The sequence below is a fragment of the Nicotiana tomentosiformis genome, chromosome 12 (genome assembly GCF_000390325.3).
Source record: "Nicotiana tomentosiformis chromosome 12, ASM39032v3, whole genome shotgun sequence".
NCBI classification, from domain to species: domain Eukaryota; kingdom Viridiplantae; phylum Streptophyta; class Magnoliopsida; order Solanales; family Solanaceae; genus Nicotiana; species Nicotiana tomentosiformis.
The window spans coordinates 34511436-34531502 of NC_090823.1; the positions used below are offsets into that span (position 1 = coordinate 34511436).

Here is a 20067-nt window from a genome sequence, read left to right on the forward strand (position 1 = left end):
GGTTTAGCGCGTTCCCATAGAAGGCATTGAGGCAGATGCATTTTGTGCTTTGCGAACGCGAGGGTGATGTCGCGTTCACGAAGGAGGAATTTGGACGGGAGCTATTTTGTGCTTCGCGAATGCGAGGCACTGACCGCGTTCGCGAAGAAGAAAAGCCTGGGCAGTGAGCATAAATTCTGAAAATGGGACTTAGTCCCATTTTTAGTTTTTGACGATCTGGTGCTCGGATATGAGGTGCTTTTGGGTGATTTTCAAAGGAAACAACGGGGTAAATGTTCTTAACTCAATATTGGTTAAATTACCCGAATCCATGGTTGTTTTTATCATTTAATTGGTGAATTGAGTCAGAAACATTTGAAAACCCTCTTGGTTTAAATTGAAGATTTGAGGGTCGAGTTGGAGTCCGATTTTGGTAAAATTGGTATGGTTAGACTCGTGGTTGAATGGGTTTCCGGATTTTGTAACTTTTGTCAAGTTCCGAGCCATGGGCCCCACGATCGATTTTTTAGCTAATTTTCGGATTTTTGTGGAAAATCATTATTTTCTTATGGAATTAATTTCAATGAATTTTATTGACTGAAACGAATTATTTATGACCAGATTCGAGGCGTTTGGAGACCAATTCACGAGGAAAGGACATTGCAGAATAAGAATTTCGCAGTTTGAGGTAAGTAACGATTGTAAATCTAGTCCTGAGGGTACGAAACTCCGAATTTTGTATCATTCTACTATTTTAATGACGCACATGCTAGGTGACGGGCGTGTGAGCGTGCACTGTTGGGGATTGTGACTTGGTCCGTTCTGTAGCAACTGTAAAATTGCTTACTTTGTTGAAACCATATGATACTTATGTTTTTTAGAAAGAATTTCTGTAAATTGGGCTGAATGCCAATTTGGGCCTTGCGCCAATGCTGTTTGGACCCTTAGGGGTTGTTTCATACCATCCTCTCATTGCTTTCGATTGAAAATCTATACTCAGTCTTTATTTGTTGTTGTTACTTACTGAGTTGGCGTACTCACGTTACTCACTGCACCTTGTGTGCAGATTCAGGTGTAGCTGGACACGGTAGCAGTTATTGAGTGTTCTGGTAGCAGATATTCTTGGAGATAGCAAGGTAGCTATTTGGCGATCGCAGCCCCTGTTTGGAGATAGCAAGGTAGATGTTCATGACTAGTGACACCCTGATGTCGGGCTTTTCTTTTCTGCACTTATGTTTCTTTGATTCGAACTCCTTAAATGAAGGTTTTATGTTAAATAGTATTGAAATTATCTTTGAAATGAAAATATCGGTTTGTTTGGAAATGAGTCGGCTTGCCTAATTCCACGATAGGCGCCATCACAACAGATTAGGTTTTTGGGTCGTAACACTCCATAGATAACTTTTCAGGTCATTCAAGTCCTTCTGACATTCCAGAGTCCATTCGAAATTGTTCTTGTTCTTCATAAGTGAGAAGAAGTGATGACATTTTTTCGAGGATCGAGAGAAGAACATGCTTAAAGCAGCCAATATCCTAATTAGCCTCTATAATTATTTTACGTTCGTTAGCTGGTTCAGGATGTCTTCGATGGCTTTGATTTTATCGGGATTTACCTCGATCACTCTTTGTGAAACCAAGCAACCAAGGAACTTACTGAAGCCAACCCCGAACGCATATTTTTTCAAGTTGAGCTTCATGTTATGCCTCCTCCAGTTATCAAAGGTCTCTTCGAGGTGCTTTAAATGATATCATGCACTCAAAGACTTGACCAACAAGTCACCTATATACACTTTCATTATTTTACCTATTTTCTTTTCGAACATCTTGTTCACGAGCCTCTGATAAGTAGCTCGGACGTTTTTTTAGCCCGGGGGGCATCAAGTTATAACAATATGTACTAAAGTTCATTATGAACAAATTTTTTTACTGATCCTTCGTGTTTATCTTGATATGATTGTACCCAGAATAAGCATCGATGAAACTCACTACTGATCCTTCGTGTTTATCTTCGTGTTTAGCCGTTACATCAATCATTTGATCAATGTTTTGCAATGGGAACGAGTCTTTAGGGCACGCCTTATTCAAGACTTTTGTAGTCTACGCACATCCATATGGCATTGGCATTTGGCATTTCTTTTGTCATATCGGAAGGAAGCTCGGGTCCAAGCATAGATTGTGCATGGCCACCTCTAGTGGGATACCTCTCATATCCGAGTGCGACCACGCAAAAAATCAATGCTAACATTAAGGATATTAATAAATCCATAATTGAATTCGGGATTGAGTCTTGTTCCTAAGTGAAAATTCATTTCCAAGAATTCCTCGAACAAAGCCACTTGCTCGAGTTCCTCTGTCGTGAATTTGGTCACGTCTCTTTCTTCCAGTTCCTGAAAGTATCTCGGTACCTGGTGGGATTCCGACGACTCCTCGGCCTTGTCATCTACACTTGGCATGAGAGAAGGCGCCAGTTCCTGTAATTCCTATTTGCTGGGCTCCTTCCCTTTACTATTGGAAATTGACACTGTGTTCATTTCTCTTGCTGCCGGTTGGTCTCCTCTTATCTATTTGATCCCCTTTGGGGCCGGGAATTTCAGCAGTTGGTGATATGTTGATGGTACGACCTTCATCTCATGTAACCATAGCCTTCCTAGAATTATATTGTAGCACATTTCACCGTCCACCACTTCAAATAAGCTGGTTTTTGCTATCCCTTTGGTATCTGTTGGCCGCAGGATCTCTCCTCAGGTTGTCATACTTTCCAAGTTGAACCTGACGATGAGCTTTGTTGCAGGAATGATACTTTCAGTTAATTTTACTTGTTCCAGCACTCTCTATTGAATGATGTTGGCTAAGCTTCCTAGGTCAACCAAAACACACTTAATCTTGAAATTATAAACATTAAGAGAGATTACCAAATTATGGTTATGCACCAGAAGAAGTTCGTCGGCATCATCTTCCATGAAGGTGATGTCATCTTCAGTGAATTCCTCGAGTCTCTTGTTATGGGTCACTATTATCTTTGTCTTTTTTGCCGCCGAGAAGGTTACACCATTGATTTAATTTCCTCCGAAAATCATGTTGACAGTCAACCGATGAGGGTCTTCTCCTATCTTCGAGGGTACTGCGTTGTCCCGATTGTGGCCGTAATTGTTCTTGGCTCAGTCGCTCAAGAACTCCTTGAGATGGCCACCTTTCAATAACGTTGCCACCTCCTCGCGCAAATGCCGACAATCCCTGGTTTTGTGACCTTGCGTCCCATGATAATTGCACCATAAGTTAGGATCCCTCTTGCTGGGATCAGATCTGATTGGCTTCGGGAATCGTGCTTCTTTGATATTCCTCATCGCTTGTACATCCTCCACTACGCTGATGTTGAAATTTTAATGTGACAACCTGGGATATGTAGCAATTCAGACTCACCTTGTGCGATCCCGAATATGTTCGCCTTCCTGGCTTGGACATTTATGGCTCCGACATGGACCTTAATGGATGAATCTACAAGCATTTCAAAAGAGCTAATTGCTAGGGTAAGCTAATACCATGTCAAGGCCCCCTTCGTGAGGGTTTCTCCAATCTTTTTGTATTAAACCGATTGATCTCATGTTGAGCCAAATCGTTCTCTTTCACAGCCATTGTATAAGTTGTTGTGTGCTCCTGAGGGTCCGAAGTCCTATCATATTTTCGTATGTCCGACATCTTATATGTTTTCGGGAATAACTCCGATACTGCGCTCGGTTTAAACGGCTACTGAGAATAGCTTTTTGAATATGGGCCCTTCATAATTGGTGATGTGCCCGGAATATGATCCATTCAGGCATGAAACTCCTTCGCGTTCTGGTCCATCCGCTCGTTTATCTCCCTCATGAATCTCATGAGCTTAATTTTGAAGGGATCATTACCGTTACCGTTACCGGATCCGTTACTGGTCACTCTGCACCGTCAAAACCGACCTCACCCCTCAGGGTATTATTGTCAACTCTTTGAGCTGTCTCGTTTGCGGGAACGTCCGGAAGAACTAGGCCTCTTTAATTTGCGTTGTTGGAAGCTCCTGACAACGCTTGCTTCAATTCCATCATGACATGATCCTGCCTTGAGAGGTGACCCATGATAGCTTTATGTTGCTCTCTCAATATCCTTACTGTTTCCGCTACGTGTTCATCTTCCGCGCAATCGAGAGTATGCAATAATCCTCATGTTGGGGGTACTATCCTCCATGGACCGGGGTTGCCTCATCCCCTTCGTTACGGGTGTCGCTGATTTAATCCTCATGGTGAGGTAGATTTTCATGTCCCTCAACGTTGTGTGCGATGTTAACATCGTTAGCTGCCATTTTTAATTTTTTGCTAAGAAACAAAGAATCAAACAAGTTAGTAATAAACACAATGATCAACTCAATCATGCAACTGTCTAAGCCACATAGTCGGCACCAAACTATTTACCTATAAAACGGTATAGTTGAATTTGTTACGTGGTTTATATACAAGCGAACTAATTTGATCCAAAAATAATAAATAAATAAGATTAAAATTATGAATTAGCGGTTAAAATCAAAGAAAACGACAAGTTTGGCTCCGAGATCAATGCCTTTAGGGACAGAAATAAGAATAATGTAAAGAGTAAATAAATTTATTTTATTGAGCTTGGGAATGGAATATAGCATAAGTTTTGCCTAGAATTTCTTGTCTTACAATGGTTGTTGAGTCTACTATTTATAGCTATACCTAGGGAAACAATATCCAAGGATCAAGCCCCTCTTAAATGACAATAAAGGGGTCATTGATGAATATGTAACAGCAGGCCATGAATGCAACAGTTCTTTGTAACGGCTGCATATTTAGTGCCAGGGAATATATTTCATTGAATGCTATCCAATGGCAAACATTTTGTTTGCCCACACTGATCATGCTCCTTTCGGAGTCTATCCGATGACAATTGCGGTTGTTGCTTCCGGTACTAGTTATTATTCAATTTACATTCTACCTGCCTTCGATTACACGTGTCACGCTACTATTCGGTCATTTGATGTAAATCAATTTTACCCTATATAAAAATCAACTTTATTCAAACAAAATTTATAGAATGGAAGAAAATTGCTTAAGAGTGCGTGAGGTGAACTTCGGTGTAGTTGGACAGTCAGGGAAAAACAAATGAGGTTCATATTATGGAATTTGAGGTGTTGTAGGTGCATGGAAGAGGGACAAAGAGAAATTTGTTATGAAATGCATGCATGATGCATTAATGCATGGGAAAAGGATGGCTTTACGTGAAAAAGGCTAAGTTGAAGTCTAGGTGAGTCCGGTAGGTGAACCCCGAAAAATAAAAGTGTACATAATACAAATATCTTAACACAGTAGGTCCACGGCGCAGTCTTTAGATGAAGACCGGTATGATACCCAGTTCATCCAACGCTAATAATTTTAGTATGCTTTATATGTGTGATAGACAATAATTTATCAATTTGTTATAGGCAGCGTTAATTACATTAACAATAAACCAAGTATATTTTCAAATGTGGGGTATGGGAAGGGTTGTGTGTACGTGGAGATGTGAGAATAGCTTTTTTTCAATCTAAATCTATTCATGTTATACAAAAATAATTTTTTGAACTGTTGGTGTGGTGTTAACCGTTTTGAACTGATTTTTGGCCAAGGGTTCGATTTCTACTGACTCTATCTTTGTGACAAAAGAATCTTAAACAAAATGTGCATAACAGGTAGACTCGAATTTCGAACCGCCAACCTTGGCTGCAAAAGCTCCATCGATTGACCATTAGGTCAAAAGATGTTGAAAGTTAAGTGGTGTCATTTATTATATATGTTGCATTTAGAAAATTGTTTATATACATTTTTAATGAAAGTGTCAGATGATTTTGCTTAGGTCCCCCCGAGTCCGGATTACATAATGGCTGGGGAATAAATTTGTTTCAAAGTTAAACGGTGAGGTTATATAGAATCAGATACTCAAGCAGAAGGTATATTAAAATAATATCACAAAGTAGAGAGGTAAAAATGATACTTTCCGTATATAAATTGATATGGATAGAGAGTAGCTTTTGGCTTCTGTCACTTATACTATTCCCTTTTTTCCAGACAGCTATGGTTTTCGACAGAGATACTGCTGAGTTTGTCGTTGGCGTCATAGGTTAGTTCGAAATTTACTTTTCCTTATTTTCGTTGGAGCAGAAACACACGAACACGTACGCCACAGGAATTGTTTCTCACCAACCAAGGCATATAGATTACCTAACTTTAATGTGTCTGCTTTCAGGAAATATCATTGCGTTCATCTTATTCGTGTCACCATTGTAAGTGAACTTCATCTCCTATGTTTCTCCCTGTCTCTGTTTTTGTTAGACTAATCTTTTATTGTTGCTTCTCTGTATTTGATTTAATTACTTGCTATGATGTTATGCTTGTATATAACTACTAAATATGTACTTTGTTCAGTCAATCAAGTAATAAAAAGTGCACAGAGTATGGTTCGCATGAGTATTTGTGATTAATTATCAAATAAATCAAGTAAATTATAGTCAAGAACAATTTCAAGGTGATTTTTATTTGATTAATTCTACTAAATAGAGTTGCAATTAAAAGACGAACTAATTAACTAGCACAACTAGCACGAAGATTTTAATTCAATAAGGATCATGGTTAAGTAACAATCTTGTTGAATTCTTCAATTAACTCGACATATTAATTTATCTGGGTTATTATCCTGCAAGGACAAGAATACTAGTAGAAATTTGACAACTTCTACTCACCTATTCAATTTATTCTAAACTATATATTCCTATGAGATTATAGATAAAAAGAACGCATTTATAATCTCTTGCACAATTGGCTAAGCACGACAAATAGGTATATTTCTATCCGTATTCGCAAATCAATTTCCAATGACTAGGTTCAAGATCGTGCTCTATTCAATCAAATTGCAATCAAGAATTACCTCTTTCAAGTTCAACTCAAGATTCATATATAGTATTTCACTGTTAGCTAGGCAGTAAAATAATTAAGCTCAGGATATGAATAAATTACCTAATATGATAAATTAAACCATCGAATCAATCTCTGAATATCCACAGCCATATAAAACCATAAACCTAGAATAAATGAGTTTAGCCACACAAAGCCATTGTAGCACTCTCAAGTAATCCCCAAGAAAACATAAAAATCAATAAAAGAAGGAAAAGAAGAACTCAAGATGAATAACACGGTTTTCAAACTCTGTGATGGCTTTTCTCCATTTCCAAGCGAGTTAGATGACCTAAAAGATTCATTATTGACTTATATATTGCGTACAATAGCCGTGGGCAAAGTTTTTCTTTTCCTTTTCCGAGTCAGCTTTAGGGGTTTATGCTAATCGCTTCCGCTTGAAATTCTCAGCATCGGATGCCAGGGTGGATGCTTCGCATTCACTCTCTGTTCCTTCAACATTGTTGCGCCCATGTGCGGATGCTAAATTGGATGCTTTCTTGAGAATTCACTGTAAGGGTATTTCAAATAGGATTTATTGTAGATTGGATGTGACTCATCCAACCTCTTCTCCTATAGCTGGAGCAATTTTTCTTCATATATTTGCACTCCAAACGTCCTAAACATCACACACAACCTAATTAGCCGAAAATTAATAATTAACATATGTTGGGCATTTTAAACACCAAATAGCGGTCAAAATATGGGTAAACTAATATTAAAACATATAAAAATATACCTAACATCACCCCCACACATAAAACTTTAGTCGTGCTCGAGCAAAGTAAATTTGACCTATAATAGATCGAACAAAATCAAGCTCATAACTATCATGCCACAACTTTTCACTTATGCTCAAGCACACTCATGACTTTAGTTGATACCAACAATTCGCCCTTTGCATGTGCATTATTTACTTACCTCCCCATGTTCAAAACATGCCAGGCACAATATTGAACAATTCAAAATATTAAAATAGAACATCTAGGATATCTCAACCTTAGAAATTGACTCCCTATTATAATTACTCTCAGGCCAACTTACTTACTCTGACTGAAAAGCCTAATAAATTCACATATCCATCATGAAATATATGCCATCACCACAAAATTAAGAGAGATAGTTCACACACTCAAACAAAATTCGAATTCAGCTTAAGGACTTCAAACATTAGAAGAGATCAGTCACTCTCTCAAAGAAGTTTACATGCGTACAAAAAGGTACCGTACGCTTGCCCGGTATGTAGATCTCTACTAATGTTGCATGCTCAGTCATTAGGACTTATTAAGGATTGTAATGTAAGCTAAGGGACGGGTATGAAGAATAAGGATAATAGTGACTAAACTTCCCCAAATACTTACAATATAATAAATAACAACACACTTCCTCTTCTTCAAGTACCTCCTTTTTATAAATTTTTGTCAACACCAATCTCTCCATTTAATTAGTGTTTCTTCTTCCACGTTTACGCAACAAGGGTGCCCTTCTTTTATTTCCTTTTTTTTTCTCAACAAATTTTGATTTCATCATTCATTTTTTTTTCTTATTTGTTTTCTTCTTTTTATAACAACTTGTGTTCCTCATTGCAAATAAAATATTATTTTTTTCTTATCCTTCCACCTTTAAATTGCTCAACTTATAGCTCAATCAACCTTCCACCTCAACTTTAGCTGTTATCTTATTGTGATCAAAGAAGTACGGTTTAAAAGATAGACAATTCAGCACAGAAAAGGTCAAAGCTTGTAATATAGCTCCAAATAAAGGGAATTAGGATCGATAGGGTTGGCTAGGGTCAAATAAAAAAGGGTAGGCTAGAAAATTTCTAACGGGTTATGGAAGGCCTAAAATCATTTTTATACTGAGCAAAGCTTAGGATTCAACTCACATGCATGGCAAGTCTTAGAAAAAAATGCACAACATGGAACTACAAAAAATATCTCACCACACTGCCACCTGATTTAATTGGGATGGCTATATTTCTACTCTCAGTCGAATCAAGTACAGTGTTAGTCTATAATTTTAATGCATATGGCACAACAGTTAGCACAAGAGTCAAGAAAATGAGCCTAAGTATCACAAAACAAGCTATTCCATTTTTGAAGGGACAAGTAGTTTCCAAAAAATAATGGGGAAAGTTATAATCCCCACGCCCAAGCCTAACTTTGCGGGTATCAAACAAGTCATTAAATGTGCCGGATTTAATTCAAGTCTCTATATCTTATACTACTCTAAAAATAATAAATTAAAAAAAGTACCCAGTTCAAAAATTCATCCCTTGGAAAAGAACTTATGCCCAAAGAAAAATCAAGGGGAACATTGTCTACCTACGACTAACTAAAAATTAAGTTCATTGGATCTTAATCCCTCAAAAAAGATGCGTACAAAATCCATCGTTGGGAAAAGTCCAAAAAGTTTCTATTTTTTTTCTTTATCATTTTTTTTTTACAAATTTTTGTTTTGTTTTTTTTTTCCTTTCCTGATTTTGTTTTTCACAAGTTATAGGGTGGAAGATTACTACAAATAAGCTAACATAGCATAGAAAATCACCCATACAATCACATAACTCCATACTTAAAAATGTGCAATGTCCTCAATACATAGCATTAATAACAAGAGGGTAACAAAACAAAAATATTAGCAGCTCACGGCATACTAAGACTTCTCCCATACATGGTCCTTTGTACGGGTACCCCACACTTAGTTCCACCTACCTGCTCGCTTTTGCACACGCATACTGGCTTTGATTCCATGCTGATATTCTTACAAAATCAAAAATAAAACTACAAAAATAACAAAACAAAAAATAAATAAATGATTAAAAACGAAAAAAAGTAAAGTTGGTTTGCCTCCCAACAAGCGCCTTAGTTATGGTTGTGGCACGACTCTGCTACTCTGCTCAGGCTGGGCGCTTTCGCTTCTTGTCCCATGAATTCTAGCCTTTTTGCACACTTTAGGAAGGTTTCCTCTTTCATTTCTGGATCTTTTTTCAATCATCTTTACACACTCACACTCACCTAGCAACACCACCTCATCTAACTCAGTTTTCTCATCTGGATTACTTCAATTTACATCAGGACTATGCTCTATCCCCTTCGATTCCACCACAGTAATCATGCACAAGTTCTCATAATGCTTAGGGAACTTAAGTGCCTTGTATACATTAAAAGTGATTTCCTCATTATGAGCTCTCATCTTCAACTTTTCTTTCTTCACATCACTAATCGCTCCACCGGTAGCTAAGAACAGTCGCCCCAAAATAATAGGCACTTCCTCATCTGCCTCGTAATCAAGAATAATAAAATCAGCAGAAGAATAAACTTTTTCACTCTAACTAGTACATCCTCAATAATTCATTTTGCCATAACTTGTGACGTATCTTCCAACTATAAGGTGGTTGTAGTAGGTCTAAGCGACCCCAATCCTAGTTGATTGATCACAGATGATGACATCAAATTTATGTTAGCCTCTAAATCACACAGGGCTCTACGAACTTCTTGTTTCCCAATAGACATGATAATTGTGAAACTCCTAGGATGCTTCAACTCAGGAGGATGTTTACTCCGAACTCTAGCACTGCACTCTTCAGTAAGTGCAACTGTTTCAAACTCTGCATGTCTTTGCTTGTTTTTCACAATACCTTTGAGATACCTTGCATACTTAGGCACTTCCTACAAAATTTCTACCAAAGGAAAATTCACACACACTTGGCTCAAAATATCCATGAAATTCTTGTACTTAGAATCATCTTTTTGCTTTTGCAGTCTTTGTGGAAACGGAGGTGGTGGCCTTGTGTCACGACCCGAAATTCTCAACCTCGAGACCGTGATGACGCCTAACATCTACTTGCTAGGCAAGCCAACATTATTAAATTAATTCCCTACTTTTAACAATTATTACGGGGTGATGATAATCAACGATTAACAAATTCAAAAATGAACATGGTTTTAATATAAATAACGCGGTTCTAAACCAATCCCATAAATTCGGAGTCACAAGTATAAGAGCAACTAGAATACTACAAACACCGTCTGAAATAAAGTACAATTGTTTGAAACTAAATAAATAGTAAAAATGGATAAATAAGGCGACTCTAGGGTTGCGGACATCGTGCAACTATAGCTCGTGTCTCCAAAAATAGCTGAATCCGATAAGTCTCACTACGCACTGCTGGGACCAACACCGGTATCTACACAAGAATTGCATAAATGTAGCTTGAGTACAATCGATCACATGTAACTCTGTAAGTGCCGAGCCTAATCGCGATGAAGTACTGACGAGGCTCGGAGAAGACACTTACAATAAACCTGTATGATACAAAAATTACAGAAACAAGAATAGAAAAATAGAAAAGTCAAATAACTGGACCCGTAGGTCAACTATCAGAGGGCCCTAGAATAACACTTTAACTCAACTTCTTAGAATCACATGGTACAGTAACAAGTCAGATATGATAAAATAAGTCTTCTCCGTTGCTGCGTGCAACCTTATCCACATATATATATATATATATATATATATATATATATATATATATATATATATATAAATTCTTTTCTGTTGTGGTACGCAGCCTAATCCACGAATATATATATAGAAATACTGTTACAACGTGCAACCCGATCCTACCATATCATCACATGTTCATATCATATTGCGTCTGTATCTCTTCATTTTATATCATTTTCATACCTTGGTGGCATGCAACCCCGATCCCAAATAATAATACCTATATCCGTTGTAGTGTGCAACCCGATCCCGCACAATAATAATATAAATAAACATCTAATACCAACTACGGAAAAATAATCAAAATGAAACGCAACAAAAACAATTACACAATTAAAGTAATAATGCGGATAAAGGTAGTTATCTAATAGCACGCAAGGTCAATAACAAGTAACGATAATTAATAAATTAAGACACAGATACATGAAAATAACTGCTAATGCATGTAACGGATAAGGTATGAATTAACACGTGAAAACAAGTAGAAGTTAAGGCATTTTAACAAGTAATAACATGGACCAAATAAAGGCATGACATAATTGACCACAATGAATAAATGTTCTAACCCACATGCTTAACCCGTGACTAAGTATATACACTCATCACCTTGCATATATGCTGTCCACACACATAAATCAAGTAGCAAATAAGCCAATCACATCCTAATTCTCTCAAGTCAAGGTTAACCACGACACTTACCTCTTTCCACAAATCAATCAACACTCAACCATGACGCTTCATATAGAAGTAGCCTCCAAAGCAGTCAAATCTAGCCAAATATAGTTTAAATAATTCAAAATATGCTTTAGAAATTACCCATGAGTGAAAAAATTCAATCTTTAATGAATTTGAAAAAAAAGTCAACAAAAGACAACTCTGGGCCCATCCGGTCAAAACCTGAGTCCAAAGGTAGATCTCGACTACCCATAACCCAAAGAGTCCATATATGTATTTTGTTTCAAAATCCGAGTCAAATTCGATTCTCAGTTCTCAAATTTTTAATTTTCAAAACGTAGAAAAAAATTCCCAAATTTTTACTTTGATTCTCATAAATTTTATGTTAAATCTCATATATAATAATGAAATCTAGTTGGAAAGTGATTAAAACTACTTACCCAGTGATTGTAGGTGAAAATCCTCTTTCCAAATCGCCTCCTCCCGAGTCTAGGGTTCTAAAATGGGAAAAATGAGATGAAATCCCGTCTTTCCAGCCCTTTTGTTCAATTGAAAAGAAAGCTTCACAATTACTGCTCCTGACAGCCTAAGGGAAAGTCGCAAATTCCACAATGGCTTCGCAATTACGAAGCCTGCTCCCATCGCAAATACGACATAACTGTTGCAAATGCGAGGCTACCCTGCCTAGGTACTACTTCACAATTGCAATCCAGGCATCACAAATACAACACCTGAGACCCCTACTAATATCGCAATAGGGATGCTGGTGTTCGCAATTGTGACACATAAGACATCATCACACCAACAATCCTGATTCAGTTCAAAACTATTTTGAAACAAGTCCGAAACTCACCTGATCCCTCGGGGCTCCAAATAAAGCATCCAAACAAGTCTAAAAATATCATATGAACTTGTTCACGTGATCAAAATACCAAAATAATATCTAGAACCATGTATCAGATATCAAAACACATGAATTTCAAAAGAAAACTCAAGAACCTCTAGAATTGCAACCAACCATCTGAATCCTATCAAACAACCTCCAAATGAAACCAAATTTTGCAGACAAGTTTCAAATAAAAATCGGACCTATTCTGTCACGCCCCGAGCTTAGGAGCGAGACAAGCACCCGGTGCCTCACCTAACCTGGCATACCAAATTGCGACTAAGGGACTCTAAACATATAATGTCATACTTTGGCCATGGGGCCACCTTGCAAGACAATTTGCGAAGAAAAATATAAAACTGAATGGAAACTAGCGCTAACTAAACATCAATATAAAGCTAGGCTGAAAAGGCCGTCATAGTTACTACAGCTCACAAACCACCAAATTATACATACCAGTCCTATAAACCCACATACTGCACTAACCAACAGGATATGTCTACAAGCCTCTACTGATAGATGTACTATGATCGGAACAGGGCCCCGACCTACCCATAACATATATACAGATATACATAAGATGTACACAACACTCTAGACCTGGCAACTCCGAAAGACGTGGAGCTTACCGATCAGGCTGAACTCGGGAAACACCTACTGAGGAGATCTACTCGTCTGTCTATCTGAACCTGCATGCATGAAATGCAGCGTCCCCGGAAAAGGGACGTCAGTACGAAATAATGTACCGAGTATGTAAGGCAATAACATAACTGAAAATCAAAACTGAACTGATAATATAATAACTGGAAGTAACTGGGAGTCAAAGATGATCTGGAGATATACTTACCTGCTGATACTGACTCAACTCCTTCAATATAGTAAGTAAAATAATTGTACGGCCTTATAAGGCTCGGTATATATAACTGCTCTGCCATAGTAGGCTCGCTCATAGGCGCTCGGCCATACTAGGCTATGTATCTCGACCATGCTGGGCTCGCTCATAGGTGCTCGGCCATAGTAGGCTCGGTATATAACTTTCCATCTGATCAGAGGTTGCCCAATAGGGGCCTGCCCACCGATTATAGCTCGATGGTGGTGAAAATAGTGTAATACTGTATATATATATATAGACCCTATGCTCTCTTGACTAAATAAATACAAAACTAAATTGAATATGAAGTCCCGATAAGGAATAATATTGTAACTTATTAGACTAGAATAATGTGAATAAATTCATGAATACGAACTTCTCTTTATGTCTCATTATTAACACATGTAGCTACGAGATCATGCCAAAATGAAGGAAGGCTTAGCCTTAACATACCTTATCACAATCTTTCCAATCACCAAGTTGAACTAACCTCATCACACCTTAATCTACAAGAATGATAATAATACTATCGTTAAGTTATGAAAGGTACAACTATCGCACAACCAACGACAAACCTATTTTGTATTAAAACGGGTAGCATCTCCCCTATAATCCTTACTTCCTTCAAATTCAAGATAACACCAACAATACAAGAACATAACAATAACAACATATATACATCATTTTCCAGCCCTATATACACCATCAAATACTACAAAACAGCCCAACACACCCCAATCTCTTCGTACACAAAACGACCACCGTAGTAGTGTCAAACGACCCGAAATTGTTATGACGAACGACCAGCGAACCACCCTACATTTATATGGTGTTTATAAACCCCCTTCCTCCTCCAAAACTCCACAAAATAGTAGTAAAAACGCAGCCCAACAGCAACACAAAACAGTCCACAAAACAGTCCGCTACAAGTAAATAACTCGAACTCACGGCTTCCGATCACCGTGTCGTGAGTTCTTACAAGTATAGAACGACTTACCATGAATTTACAGAATAAAAATTGGATGAAAGAGATAAGTAAACTCACCTTATTTGTTGGATAACTCAGCTCTTATCTTGGTTCTTCAAACTCTAGGTTTTACCTCCAATTGGAACTTGAAAGGTAGAGAAAATCAATTAGGGTTTGTGGGAAATTTTTGGGAGGATTATTTGCAGAGATTATGTCTGGTTATTATGATATATTTTAAGTCTAATATATGAAGAAAATAGGCCCTTAAAAGGCCTCTTTGGACGACCCTAAATGGCCCATTTTTGGGCTTTCATTGAAGCAAGTAGGTGACACACCTACTTGTCACCTAGCAGCTTGCGCAGTATCGTACAAATGCCCATATCTTTCTACTCCAATGTCGTATTGACAAACGGTTTAATGCGTTAAAAAATAGACTCATAGATCTTTAATTTTATGGGTGGAACACCCAATAACTCTAACTACATTGGGAGAAAATCGCAGTTACATTTGACCCAAAGTTTCAGTAAAACTTATGAATGTAACTTGTGATGACTTTCATCGACTTTTGTTCCACAACTCGCTTGACTTCAAAACATAACACACGGATGTCATACGACTAATATAAATCATAACATAATCTCCTTATAATGTTAATAACCCTAGTCTCACCCCAAAGGTACATGTTATAACATTTCCAACTTGTCGACTTTCGACGAAACATTGTTTTATTTAATTGCTTTAGCTTCTGAACTGTCCAACCCTCTTTGTACTTGTTGTTCATGATCTTCAATATTTGTAACCTCAGAGGTAACATGATTAACTTACTTTATATACTTTTAAATATTATCTCATTTTTGGTCCTACATTAGTTTGCTTACGACGCATTTTTACGTACGAAAATATAGGGTGTAACATCACTCCCCCCTTGGGAACATTCGTCCTCGAATGTTTACTCTTATAGACTTTGGAAAATTTTGCCAAAGTATCCTTCGTACACTACGTTAAAACCAAGCTGCACGTAGCCAGAAACATACTATGCATGCCATACATGGCCAATCTTTATAAATAGCAGCAATTTGCCTCACCGACCGTAAATCATAAATATTGAAAGTGAAAAATAAAAGCTTACCTGATGACCTGCTAGCCTACATAGAGCTATGTTGTAGCGTCCCATCTCGAACCATATCTTCAGTTTGAAATAGGTGGGGGTATTTAGACTTCATTTCTTCCTCCGATTCCCACGTCATCTCTTCTACATTCTTGCTCCTCCATAAAACCTTTACGGAAGCTACCTCCTTATTTCGTAGATTGCGGATTTGTCGGTCTAGGATGGCAACTGGAATTTCCTCGTATGACAAGTCCTCTGTAATCTGTACATCATCCGTGGGCACCACTCGGGTAGGATCGCCAATGCACTTCCGTAGCATAGATACGTGAAAAACCGGATGGACAGACTCCAATTCTGAGGGCAACTCTAACTCATAAGCTAGTTGGCCCACTCTCCGAATGATCCTATAAGGCCCAATATACCGTGGGCTAAGCTTTCCTTTCTTGCCAAACCTCATCACGCCCTTCATAGGTGATACCTTTAAGAATACCCAGTCATTAATCCTGAACTCTAAGTCTCGTCGCCGCACGTCAGAATATGACTTCTGACGACTCTGAGCTGTCAACAGTCGCTCCCGGATAACCTTTACTTTCTCTATGGCCTGCTGAACCAGGTCTGGCCCATGTAACCCAGATTCTCCAACATCAAACCACCCTATAGGAGATCTGCACTTACGCCCATACAAAGCCTCGTACGGAGCCATCTGGATACTGGAGTGGTAACTGTTATTATATGCAAACTCGATAAGAGGTAGATGTTCATCCCAACTTCTTTTAAAATCCAACACACATACTCGTAACATATCCTCGAGCGTCTGAATTGTGCGCTCGGCTTGTCCATCAGTCTGTGGATGAAAAGCTGTGCTGAGATTCACCTGAGTCCCTAGACCTCTCTGAAATGACCTCCAAAAATGTGCTGTAAACTGAGCCCCACGGTCAGATATAATAGAAACTGGTACTCCGTGTAGCCGCACTATCTCCTTAATATATAACTTTGCATAATCTTCTGCTGTATATGTAGATCTGACCGGTAGGAAGTGAGCTGATTTCGTGAGCCTATCGACTATCACCCATATGGAATCGAACTTACGATTAGAACGAGGTAAACCCGTGATAAAGTCCATGTTTATCGCCTCCCATTTCCATGTCGGGATCTCTATAGTCTGCATTAGCCCTCCAGGCTTCTGGTGCTCTATCTTCACTTGCTGGCAACTAGTACATTGGGCGACAAACTCAGCAATGTTCTTCTTCATATCATTCCACCAGTACACATCCTTAATGTCATGATACATCTTCGTCGACCCAGGATGGATGGAATACCATGAATAATGTGCCTCTGACATAATCCTGTCTCGTAGCCCTGCTACATCTGGAACACACAAACGACCCCTATATCTGAGAACCCCATCTCCCTTTAGCTCTAACAGTGGCTTCTTCTGCTGCGGAGCTCGCTCTCTCAGCTCGACCAACTCTGGGTCCTCGTACTGCCTTCCCTTGACTTCCGCTATGAGGGGTGATTTTGTAGTGTTTTGGAGTACAACTCCACCATCCTCAGAATCTACTAACCGAACCCCCAACGAAGACAATTGATGAATCTCTCTAGCTAATTGTCTTTTCTCGGGATCTACATGTGCTAAGCTACCCATAGATCGATGACTTAATGCATCTGCTACAACATTAGCTTTCCATGGATGGTAGAGAATGTTAACATCTTAATCTTTCAATAACTCAAGCCATCGCCTCTGTCGCAAATTTAACTCTTTCTGCTTGAAGATATATTGTAGGCTTTTATGATCAGTAAATACATCAACATAAACACCATATAAATAATGCCGCCATATCTTAAGTGCATGGACAACCACAGCTAACTCGAGGTCGTGGGTTGGATAATTCCTCTCGTGCTTCTTCAACTGCCTTGAAGCATATGCAATTACCGTCCCATGTTGCATCAGGACACATCCTAACCCGACACCTGACGCATCACAATACACGGCATAACCCTCTAGACCCTCTGGAAGTGTTAGAACTGGAGCTGAGGTCAACCCGTTCTTAAGCTCTTGGAAACTCCGCTCACAAGCCTCTGTCCATTGAAACTTAGTTTCTTTCTGTGTCAACTTTGTCAATGGTGCCGAAAGGGAAGAAAAACCCTCTACGAACCTCCGATAGTATCCTACTAAGCCTAGAAAGCTACGAACCTCTGTCGGAGTAGTAGGTCTAGGCCAAGATTTCACGGCCTTAATCTTCTGAGTGTCCACCTTTATCCCTTCATCTGATACAATATGGCATAAGAATGCTACAGACTTTAACCAGAACTCACATTTAGAAAACGTATCATACAACTTACGATCATAGAGGGTTTGGAGTACCGCTCGCAGGTGGTCCGCATGCTCATCCTCTGAACAGGAATAAACCAGAATATCATCAATAAATACTATCACGAACAGATCTAAAAATGGTCGGAATAGGCTATTCATCAAGTCCATAAATACAGCGGGTGCATAGTCAACCCGAAGGACATGACAAGGAACTCGAAGTGGCCATATCGGGTCCTGAAGGCTCTCTTTGGAATATCTTTTTCCCGAACTCTGATTTGGTGGTACCCCGACCTCAGATCTATCTTTAAAAAGCATCTACCCCCCTGCAACTGATCAAACAAGTCATCGATCCTTGGAAGTGGATACTTATTCTTAATAGGTTCCTTGTTCAGCTGCCTATAATCGATACACATCCTCAGCGAGCCGTCTTTCTTCCGCACAAATAGTACTGGTGCACCCCAAGGTGAGGTACTGGGCCTGATGTAACCTTTCTGCAACAAATCTTTTAACTGCTCCTTCAACTCCTTCAATTCGCCAGGTGCCATTCTATACGGAGAGATGGATATTGGTTGAGTTCCTGGAAGCAAATTGATGCTAAAATCAATCTCTCGCTCTGGAGGAATACCTGGAAGCTCATCTGGAAACACATTTGCATACTCTTTGACTACAGGAATAGACTGAAGTGTAGGTATCTCAGCATCTGCATCTCTAACTCGCACAATATGATACATGCACCCTTTTGCGATAATTTTCCTCGCCTTCAGATAGGAAATAAACCTACATCTGGGTGTTGGCGTATTACCTACCCATGCAAGGACTGGCTCACCCGGAAAATGAAATCTGGCTGCCTTTGCTCGGCAATCAACTGTGGCATAGCAAGCTGCCAACCAGTCCATGCCCATGATAGCATCAAAATCCATCATCTCTAGATCAACTAGGTCAGCTGAGGTCTGACGACTACAAATTGTCACCGTACAACCTCGGTAAACCCGTCTAGCAATAATCGATTCTCCGACCGGTGTATATACCACAAAAGGATCACTTAGTATTTCAGGCACTATACCAAACTTCCTCGCGACAAATGGGGTAATATACGATAAAGTAGATCCTGGGTCTATCAAAGCATAAGCATCGTGAGAGAAAATGGTTAATATACCTATCACAACGTCTGTTGAAGACTCTTGGTCCTGTCGACCCGCTAAAGCATAGATACGGTTCTGATTACCACTTGAACTGGAACCTCTACCTCTGCCCCAACCTCTACCAGCCGAAGATTGAGACTCGCACCCTGAAGGATGCACGGACATAGATGTTCTTGTTGCTGAACTCGTTGGTTGTGCCATTCCCCCCGAATCTCTATTTGGGCAATCTCGCATCATATGCCCCGGACGCCCACATATATAACAAGTATCAGAACCTGCTCGGCATTGGCCGAAGTGTCCTCTTCCACAGATGTCACACCATGGAGGAAATGACCATGTCTGCGCAGATCCTCATTGTCGCTGCAAACCCGATACCCGTGAGCTCTCACCTGGTCCTGACTGAGTATAGCGGTCATACCTGTAACCCTGTAACCGAGGTGGCGGAGGCCTAGGTGGCCGTCCGAAGTACTAGATCCTATAACCACCCTGAGATTGCTCCTGAGACCTAGGAAATCTCATCCTCTTACGTTGCCCTTGCTCAGCCCTCTCTGTACCCTGCTGCCGACGCCTACCCCTTTCTATATTCTGGGCGAATGCCTGAATCCGGGAGATATCCATACTATCCTGCAATGCAGCGGTGGCACATGC

The 20067-nt window shown here is 39.3% G+C and overlaps 1 protein-coding gene across 1 annotated transcript in view; it reads left to right on the top strand.

Annotated features, from left to right (window-relative positions):
• Positions 1 to 5853: 5853 nt before the first annotated feature.
• Positions 5854 to 20067, top strand: part of LOC104115788 (bidirectional sugar transporter SWEET7-like) — a 43728-nt gene continuing 29514 nt past the window's right edge. Inside the window, exons 1-3 of the mRNA XM_070192140.1 lie at positions 5854 to 5981; positions 6069 to 6120; positions 6247 to 6283. Coding sequence (XP_070048241.1) covers positions 6075 to 6120; positions 6247 to 6283 — 83 coding nt within the window. The 5' untranslated portion in view covers positions 5854 to 5981; positions 6069 to 6074. The remainder of the gene's footprint in view (positions 5982 to 6068; positions 6121 to 6246; positions 6284 to 20067) is intronic.